At 36.6% G+C, this 9529-nt stretch overlaps 2 protein-coding genes and 1 long non-coding RNA gene across 3 annotated transcripts in view; 1 reads left to right on the top strand and 2 right to left on the bottom strand.

Moving 5' to 3' along the window:
* LOC133520362 (uncharacterized) overlaps positions 1 to 8912 on the top strand; it is a 30782-nt gene extending 21870 nt beyond the window's left edge. Inside the window, exons 2-3 of the long non-coding RNA XR_009799751.1 lie at positions 3618 to 3709; positions 8823 to 8912. This is a non-coding gene — a long non-coding RNA (uncharacterized LOC133520362). The remainder of the gene's footprint in view (positions 1 to 3617; positions 3710 to 8822) is intronic.
* Positions 792 to 6032, bottom strand: LOC133520359 (organic cation transporter protein-like). The gene is made up of 5 exons (XM_061854736.1): positions 4996 to 6032; positions 4369 to 4562; positions 3566 to 3779; positions 2624 to 2864; positions 792 to 1594 (listed from the first exon to the last, which is right to left on the bottom strand). The coding sequence occupies exons 1-5, from the start codon at positions 5487 to 5489 to the stop codon at positions 1166 to 1168; spliced, it is 1572 nt and encodes a 523-aa protein (XP_061710720.1). The 5' UTR covers positions 5490 to 6032; the 3' UTR covers positions 792 to 1165.
* On the bottom strand, positions 6512 to 8994 carry LOC133520361 (solute carrier family 22 member 3-like). The gene is made up of 4 exons (XM_061854738.1): positions 8853 to 8994; positions 8319 to 8532; positions 7800 to 8040; positions 6512 to 7172 (listed from the first exon to the last, which is right to left on the bottom strand). The coding sequence occupies exons 1-4, from the start codon at positions 8992 to 8994 to the stop codon at positions 6753 to 6755; spliced, it is 1017 nt and encodes a 338-aa protein (XP_061710722.1). The 3' UTR covers positions 6512 to 6752.
* Positions 8995 to 9529: the final 535 nt, after the last annotated feature.

Raw genomic sequence — 9529 nt, forward strand, 5'->3', positions numbered from 1 at the left:
AATAGTTTTTCGACATTAACAGACTTTATACATCTCTAAGTAATAATAGTACGGTCACGTCTGATAATATCGACACTGATAAAGTGTCAAAAATATGTATACACTACCCTAATATATGGGCCATAAAGTCGTGTATACATATTTTTGGCACTTCGATCTGGTCGATGTTTTCAGACGTGACTGTACTTTAGTTTGCATTGATATTTTCAGTTAATTGTATTTTATAATTAAAGGCACACAGAAGGTACAATATATTTAAAAATATATAGTTGAAATTCGCTACGGTCCATCCGCCATCCTGACGCTCACAGTAAATAACTATAGTTTATTAAACAAGTCACGAAATTAGAAAGAAAAAAAATGGAAAAGATCAATACGGATAAAATAATCTTTATTATATATTTAAGGAAGTATGTATTGTGTTGTTTAACATAAGTTCTGGAAATACTCTCATCGCTGATGAAGATTTAACGTATCGCGGTGAAAATATTTGGCGGCGTAGTAGCAGGCTAGATGTCATGTCCTTTTAATTTTCTTGAGAGATATGGCATCATCACAGGCTGATCGATAACTGTTCGACTATGCTACCAGACCAAAGATAAGAGTACGGAAGGTGGAGGTAAGAAAATAAATCTCCATGTGCCAAAAAGTGTCATCAAAAAACCTTAAATAGGTGGCGCTACAATACCTAGAATACTTGAACAAAAAAATCAAATCATAGACAGCGCACTTCACTCCGTCTATAGCGCCTAGGTTCTTAGCTACTCTAGCGCTACTCTGGAGAGATTTATAGCTAACAGCTGGACACTTTTGCAACAGTTCTACCATAAGAGATTTTTTTTTTAATCTGATTTTTATTGAGGCTTTGGACACTCTAGGTGCACATGTCCGCCTCATGGGTGCTTTCATAGCTCCCTACGTAAGGGAGAGATCAATAAAGTGGTATACGCTGATTGCTATGTCTGATAAAGGCTCTGCCAACCAACAATGAGATGTCACTCCTCTTAATTCCACACTCCATAGATAAGAGCCTGGTTTTCCATCTTGAAATGTCAATGTGATCTTTGTGAATATTTGAGCCAGTTCGTTTCTTTACATAACAACTTCTTTAGCAATTTAAATCGTCAGATTAAGCTTTTAGTTAATTCAAAAAAGCTTTAATATTCTAATTTGGTTGATTTGCATGATCTAAGTCGTCTTCTAATTTCTTCCCTTTTGTTTCTGGCAAAATGTAACAAGTGATAACACCTAAGAATGATATTGTTGAGAATATTAACGACGGCATCCAATGAGGACCGAGATTCGCAATGAAAGGGGCAACCATAGCTCCGACCTTAGCTCCCGAAGAACCCATACCGTAAGCCATGTTCCTTAATGGAGTAGGGAACAATTCTGCGACCCAAACGTAGAGAACGTTGCAAGTAATATTAACTGCCCACAATCCGATGATTCCCAAAGTTAAAGCACTCCAATGATCTTTTGGAGTAAATATCAGTAGTAACATGGTCAGGCCAATAATGCCGAAATTGCTTATCATAGTTGCTTTTCTACCAAATACTTTGTTCAGCCATGTTGCGACGAAGCAAGCTGGTATCTGAAATAAAAAAAAAACGGTCAAGTGCGAGTTCGTTTACCTCGCGCACCAAGGGTTCCATACCATACAAACTTTGAATTTTCTCATGTACCTATAATCACGAAAGACTTTTGACCAGAAGTATACTATTAGCATAATTGTGTGCAGCGCTATGGGCAAATTGGCTAACTAATTTGTACGATCTGTATGTATGTTGGTTTTTCAGGGATTATTCTTTATCATGTGAACCGATTTTAATCATTTTTGAAATGTTATATTTGAACTTTAATAAACGGTATTAAATTGCAAAATAAAAATGTTTTTTGTTAATTAAAAAAAAGTTATCAAGATAGAGGTCTGATTTTGTAATGTTCAATTTGAGCTCTTTCAAATGATATCCCACTTGACCTAGTAACTAGACTTTGAAATTTTGCCCCCTCTTTATATTGGGCATTTCCATAATTAATATAAATAAAAATAAAAAATACACTTCCAATATGTCTGGGTTAACGCTGTTCATTACTGTTCCAAATTTCAAACCGATAGCTTAAGTACTTCTCGAGATATTTAGTAATGTGACAGACGGACGGCCGGACGGACAGAGTCGCACCATAAGGGTTCCTTTTGTACCTTTTTGGCACGGAACCCTATAAAGTGTGATATTTTCAAATCAAGTGAGCTACAAACTAAACCGATTTCTCTTATTAAACTTCTGTGATTCGCCCTTCGTGATTACATTATACTGAAATAATTGTGTTTTAGCAAGTTTGTAATAAGTTCGTCGTCCTACGCCGAATCTTCGATTTTTTCCTCTCTAGGCTTCGGATTTTCCTTTCCAAGTAATCTTCCTCATCTTCCTCACGATGTTTGCGTTTTCCCATTTTTACCAAAACACTAAACACTATTACAAACTTGCTAAAACACAATTATTTCACTAACAAAGAAAAAGTACGAGTAAAGTATAATGTAATCACTCGGGCGAATCACATCGTTTAATAGTCATCGAACATCACTTACAGGTAAGTTCGTTTGATTATCTATTATACAGACCTGCATGAGTCCCATGACAACAACAGAAAGATAAACATTCGTGCCCAAAAACGTGCAATATTGGTTGATGCCAAAGAAGCAGACTCCGTTCACGATCCAAACGGAGACAGTGGCCAAACTCCTGACAGCTAACTTCCTTGAATTGAACAGATTGAAATACGTCGCTTTGTTTTTCTTCTTGGATTCAGTTGGAATTGGGCTTTTGAAATGTTCATCCACAGCAGTTGTACTCAAATTGTTACTGTAAAATGAACATTTTCTTTTTACTTTACTATAAATACTATAAGAGTTTCAGAAGTTTCATTTATATTACTGTGCGTTAATTGTTTTTAGAATTTGTTAAATCTTTATTAAATCTGTAAACAAGATAAAAAACAACTTAGCAGATTGATAGGTGTAAATGAATGGAGTGGAGTTTTATCTGCCTTATGTCCAAAACTGGGCGCTTTAAATGACGTTATCGACGTGGTTAAGTTACATGATTGATTGGTACTGGTGAACTATCTTGTGTCAAAGATCTTGTTGAGACGAATCAAACGAGCCCAAATACGGAATGGTTTATGCAGTTTTTCGTAAACAACCATAGGAAAATAAATCATCACTAATTAAATAAGTTATTTTTCGAATATTTAAACCTATATTAAGATTGTAGACGCTCTTACTGGAACAAGTACTCTTTGTTTCTAATAATGAGCGTAAAGTCCTGAATTTCATCGAGGAATATTATCAATTTTAGATGATTTCGACTTTTGTTGTGAAGTGCCCTTAAATAGATTTCTATGAATCTACTCTGTAGAATTTTTGGCGAAGCGCGAGTTCTCAGTTCGGGGCGAACTACAAGTAAATATATACCTAGTTAGAGAGACCTTTATTAAATAACCCACCGAAAACTTATAATTCTGTAAACATAGTCCCCATTATTTAATATGAAACAGTCCTTACCAAATAATAGCCTTTGTCAAAATCTTCCTTGCTTTTTCCTCTTGTCCCCTAGACATCAACCACCGCGGGGATTCGGGCAGCAATATTTGGAAGACCATCAACAGAGCTGACACAGTGCACATTGACAGCAAGTATACCCTCCAGGTAGGGGCAAAATGAGCGAAGGCAACTAAGGTTGCCTCGGCGATACCATCGGGCAAGGATATACAGGCACCTGTTGAGAGAAAGAAAAAAAATTGACCGGTCTGGCCTAGTGGGTAGTGACTCTGCCTGTGAAGCCGATGGTCCTGGGTTCGAATCCCGGTAAGGGCATTTATTTGTGTGATGGATGAGCACCGATATTTGTTCCCGAGTCATGGGTGTTTTTCTATGTATTTAAGTATTTATATATTATTTTTAACATTGTCTGAGTACACACAACACAAGCCTTCTTGAGCTTACTGGGCTTAGTCAATTTGTGTAAAAATTACTACAAATGTCCATTATTTATCATTTATAATAAGTAGTGGAGCTACTTGCCAATAACATAGGATGAAAATGATAACATGAAAGGTTAAAGTATACGTAAAAGGAAAATGATTTAAATATACATTTTGTTACAAACAAATATTAGGTGAACCAAGTCCAATGGAGTGAAGAAAAACTTCCATTATTAATCCCATATGTAGAGCAAATAGACAGAGAAGAACAAGATATAAGGTATACAAATTTGAAAAGTCTCCATATTAATAAATCTGGGCATCAGCTGTTCATCAATGGAGGTCATAATGGCAAGCAGCGAAAGATAAAAGTGAACTACTTACCAGTAATCTCTCGATGTCGGGATCCAACCACCTCCAATACGAGAACAACGGCTACGATCATCTGCCCACCAGTGGCGACTCCAATAAGGAACCGTAGACCGCAGAACGTCCAATAGTCCGGCGCGAAACAGGAACCTAACATGAAAACCACCACCAGGAAAGCGGAATAAAACATCGCTTTGCTGCGGCCAAATCTGAGTAATAAAAAATCTGTTTTACTTAACTATATCACAGATTTATGGCGGGATTCAACCAGTGTGCAGCACTATGCGGCACAAGCATGTTCAGTACAAAAATGCTTGTGCCGCACAATGCTGCACACTGGCGGAATCCTGCTTTTAGAATACGCAAACGCTTACATTCTAGACCGGTGGTAAACATAGAGAGCTTGACAATCTTTATTTGTAACTAAACGGTCTAAATTTCCGAATGGTAATATCAAAATGAAAGAAAAGGTGTCATCAAAATTTATTTTTGATCAGGGTATTAGTTTATGTTTTTATTAAATACTTTTGCATCAGATCAGATCGTTTCCTTTAATAGATAAAAAAAAACAAATAAACTAAGAACGAAAAGCAGGTAGTATAATTTATAATTATAAACCAAATAATGTTCATTCACATTTACCTGTCTGAGATCCATCCAAACAAAGAAACTCCGAAGAGCAAACCAAACATCAGTATGGTCTGTGCAAAACTAGTCATCCAGGCTCTATCGCAAATCAGTGCGAACTCTTCCACAAAACCTTTGAGAAACAGGCCTTCCCCGAACTCGTACTTAACACAGTTTTCGTAGCACGTTGAAGGGGTCACATTCCCTGGTTGAGACCTGTTGAATCTAACACAAGTAAAGCTGCTGTCGTAGGTCAGGAACATTATATTTAACATGTTCCACATAGCCAAGAATCTGGTCAAGGACGCAAGAACGCACACTTTCGCCTGCCACACACCGAACGCACCAATTGTTTTCTCAATATAATCCTCATTAATATCACATTCTCTGCTCTTTTTCGGCGTATTTTCTAACTCCATGTTTAATATCTGATACCGGTTAGATGCGATTAAATGGGATGTTTCACCTTCGTTGGTTAGAGTTAAAATAAAGATAACAGCTGCTCGCATTCGTTTCGTACGCAACGTTTGTGAAGCCAAGGCCAGAGCCTAATTCGGTCTTTTGTACCTTATGACTTCGTATCACTTCGACATGTTATTACTATGCGGAGCTATTATCGAAATGCCGGTTTTGGCCAAGGCAAGGAAGTTTATAATGAAGTAAACATAAATAAAATCATTAAGTCATTTATTGAACTGGTATTTTTTGTTTTCAAAACTGAGCAGAAAGATGACAAAAATAGGATTGCAAAAAGTAAACCAGTTGACACAAGTAAATATATTATGGCCCCGTAGATTCCTGTTCTTCTCTCACTCTCACTGACCGTAAGCATGAGCGAGATGAATGTACGTGCTCGGGACTAGGGCTCGCGGTCGTGTCCGGGTTTCGTATATCCGTCACCGGGGCCCCGTTTTTCCGGGTCCGGATTTGTGACCCGTTCGGAACCTATAATTAGGCTCCGTTTAACCATTACCAGTGTATCCGGATCCACGGGCTATTTAACTACGCATGGGTCTGGCCCGTTCTCGAATATCGCGGATGTCATGTTTTTTTATTTATTTGTTAAGTATGCAAATTATTGTACTTCTTTTATTTTTTTTTATTTCTAGTTTATTATTTTTAGACATTATATAGATACAATTATATTCAAAATCCATGGTATGTATTTAAGAATAATGCAGTCAATCGTATTCAATCTAGAGCAGTTCAAAAAATAGATTTCTAGAAGACTTTTGACCAATGAACGATCTACTATGAGAACATCTTGATTAGAAATATATGTGTAAAATTTATTTAATATTCATTTTCCTTATTGGCCATTTACGCATACTGCACCATAAATAAATAAATAAATATTATAGGACATTATTACACAAATTGACTAAGTCCCACAGTAAGCTCAATAAGGCTTGTGTTGAGGGTACTTAGATAACGATATATATAATATATAAATATGTATAAGTAATTCAATACATAGAAAACACCCATGACTCAGGAACAAACATCCATGCTCAAGAATAAATGCCCTTACCAGGATTTGAACCCGAGACCATCGGCTTCGTAAGCAGGATCACTACCCACTAGGCCAAACCAGTCGTCCACCCGTCCGTCCGTCCGTCGTAGGTTATATTTTTACCCTTATATTGAAGTTTGTTAATATTGATCTTACATTTTATTGTCATTCCATTGATTATAGTAGAATATTTTATTAGTGATTTAAATTTAGTTATGAGACATTAAATATACTTTTGAGGAATCTGATTACATTTCAGTTAATCTGTATGACTAATATCGTCTTCTAAATTTTTCCCCTTAGTCTCTGGCAAAACATAACTAGCGCCTATACCTAAGAATGATATTATGGAGAATATTAAAGATGGCATCCAATGAGGCCCGAGATTTGCTACGAAAGGCGCAATCATAGCTCCGACCTTAGCTCCCGAAGACCCCATACCATAAGCCATGTTCCTTAATTGAGTAGGGAACAATTCTGAGACCCATACGTAAGCGACGTTACAAGTAATATTGACTGCCCATAGTCCAATGATTCCCAACGTCAAAGCAGCCCAGTTGTCTTTCTTAGTAAAAATCAGCAGTAACATAGTTAGACCAGTAATCCCTAAATTGCTTATCATAGTTGCTTTTCTTCCATAAACTTTGTTCAGCCATGTTGCGACGAAGCATGCAGGTAGCTGAAATGAAAATAAAGTTTTTACTTCTTTCACAACTAGAAAATCTCCACTGTGTTATATATATCCTGGCAAGATTTTAATTGGCCTTCATCATACTGCGGATTTCAGTTCTAATTTATTTACTGGTAAGGAGACTTTTTGACAACAAACGTTGAAAGCCATCGAATTTCACCGATATAAACAAAAAGAAATGATTTCGCTATTCTATGCGGTTTCACCACAAAAATGCCAACAAAAATTGACAAAACATGTAAGAAAAAATATTTTGAATACAATGAGACATTTACATCAATAAGGGCCACTTGCACCATTCCGCTAAGCCGGGGTTGACCGGTTAAACTTGGATTTACCATGATTATCAGTGCAATTTGAAACTAAGTTAACGTTTAACAGCTTAACCCCGGGTTAGTGGGATGGTGCAAGTGGGCCTAAAAGGACAAAGGATTGCGTGATTAACATTCCGATAAATCAAATTTTGAAATTAATCTCTGACACTTTATTTGACTATCCATGACATACGCACACATTATTGGCATATGTGCTTAAATGTGCAAAAACACTATCATAGGACCAAATAAAATCTTCTCAGGCGTCATCGCCACTATTTCATTGTGCTAATATAATTACCTGAATCAAGCCCATAACTATCACAGAGAGAAACACATTCGAGCCCAAAAACGTACAGTACTGGTTGATACCGAAGAAGCACATTCCGTGGGTGATCCATATGAAAATTACTGCAAGTGTTCTAATCGATATTTTCTTTGACTTGAACAGATCTAAATACGTAGTATTGTGTTTCTCCTTTGGATCGGTTGGAGTTTTGCTGTTAATATTTTCTTCTACAGCAGCAGTGTTCAAATTGTTACTGAAAGACATAATTTAATTAATTAATACAATCGAATACAAGCCGTTTTACAATACATTCAACATGTTCCACATTGTATGCTTAACTCTTTTGCGTTTTTCATCTCAAAGTTACGAGAATATAAAGCAAATTTTTACGCATTTTTTCTATCTTGGCCTCAAATAATAAACACATATTTATGTGCCTGTGCCGTTAATCTTTGTTGTTTTGTTCATAGAAGGGACCTTTTTCTGCAATGTGTTTGACTAATATTACCATCACATGGAGAATTTCATTACCACGTAACAGCCTTCGTCATAATCATCCTTGCCTTATCAACTTGTCCCGTCGACATAAGCCATCTTGGGGATTCCGGCAACAATATCTGGATAAGCATCAAAAGAGTTGACACCGTGCTGATGGACAGCAGGTAAATCCTCCAGGTCGGAGAGAAGTTGGCGAAAGCGACCAGGGAAGCTTCGGCGATACCGTCGGGCAATGATATACAGGCACCTGTAGGACGAGAAAATTGTTCGTTTAATTAATTTACTATTACATTACTTAAAGTTTGAAAAGACTAATGAAAAGCAGAACTTCATTTTACTACTTCAGCCTAATAAGTTTAAAAAAATAGTGATTTAGTTTTCCCAAAAGTTTGGTCTAGGAATATCAAAATCAAGAAATATTCAAAACTACAATCAATCAAAAACTTCATTCTTAGATTTGAAAGATCAGTACTTATAAATAAATAAATAAAGATTGTTCAACGCTTCAAATCGAAAATTTTAGTATTTTCTTCGTAGGTATGTGTGAATAATTATGAAGAATGAAACCTGCAAGCTCTCGATGTCGAGCCCCGACCACCTCGAGCACGATCACAACGGCAACAATCATCTGCCCGCCTGTGGCCACCCCCATGAAGAACCGCAGGGCGCAGAACGTCCAATAGTCGGGTGCGAAGCTGGAACCAAACATGAGGACCACCACGAGGCAAGCTGACGAAATTATGGCTCGACTGCGGCCGAATCTGAGAATAAAGAAATAGTTTCTAAAATATTTGTTGTTAACGTCAGGAACTATCCCGTAATTTCTCTATTACTTTTTTATGTAATAAATGTATATTTATCCTATAAATTTTGTATGTATTTGTACCCTCTACTTTCTGGTACCTTGTTGTACATGTTGCTGCATTTGTCACCCTCTTCTCACTCTCTCCTCTCATCTACTCAAAGGTTAACTGGAAGAGATCCCTTGAAGGGATAAGTTCGCCTTTGTACTTAGCTTTTCCTAATTGTAAGTTCCTTTTATTATGTGTTTTTGTACAATAAAGAGTTTACTACTACTACTAATTTCCTTATGTAACATAATAAATATAAAAGTAATTCTACCTGTTACCTCTTTACGCGTAATGCGTAAACAGCTGAACCGATGTAGATGAAATTTGATATGGAAATAGTTTGAGTTTATGTTAGTTTTTACGGTAATTATCACTGTAATACACACAGATGAA

The sequence above is a fragment of the Cydia pomonella genome, chromosome 8 (genome assembly GCF_033807575.1).
Source record: "Cydia pomonella isolate Wapato2018A chromosome 8, ilCydPomo1, whole genome shotgun sequence".
Lineage (NCBI taxonomy): Eukaryota > Metazoa > Arthropoda > Insecta > Lepidoptera > Tortricidae > Cydia > Cydia pomonella.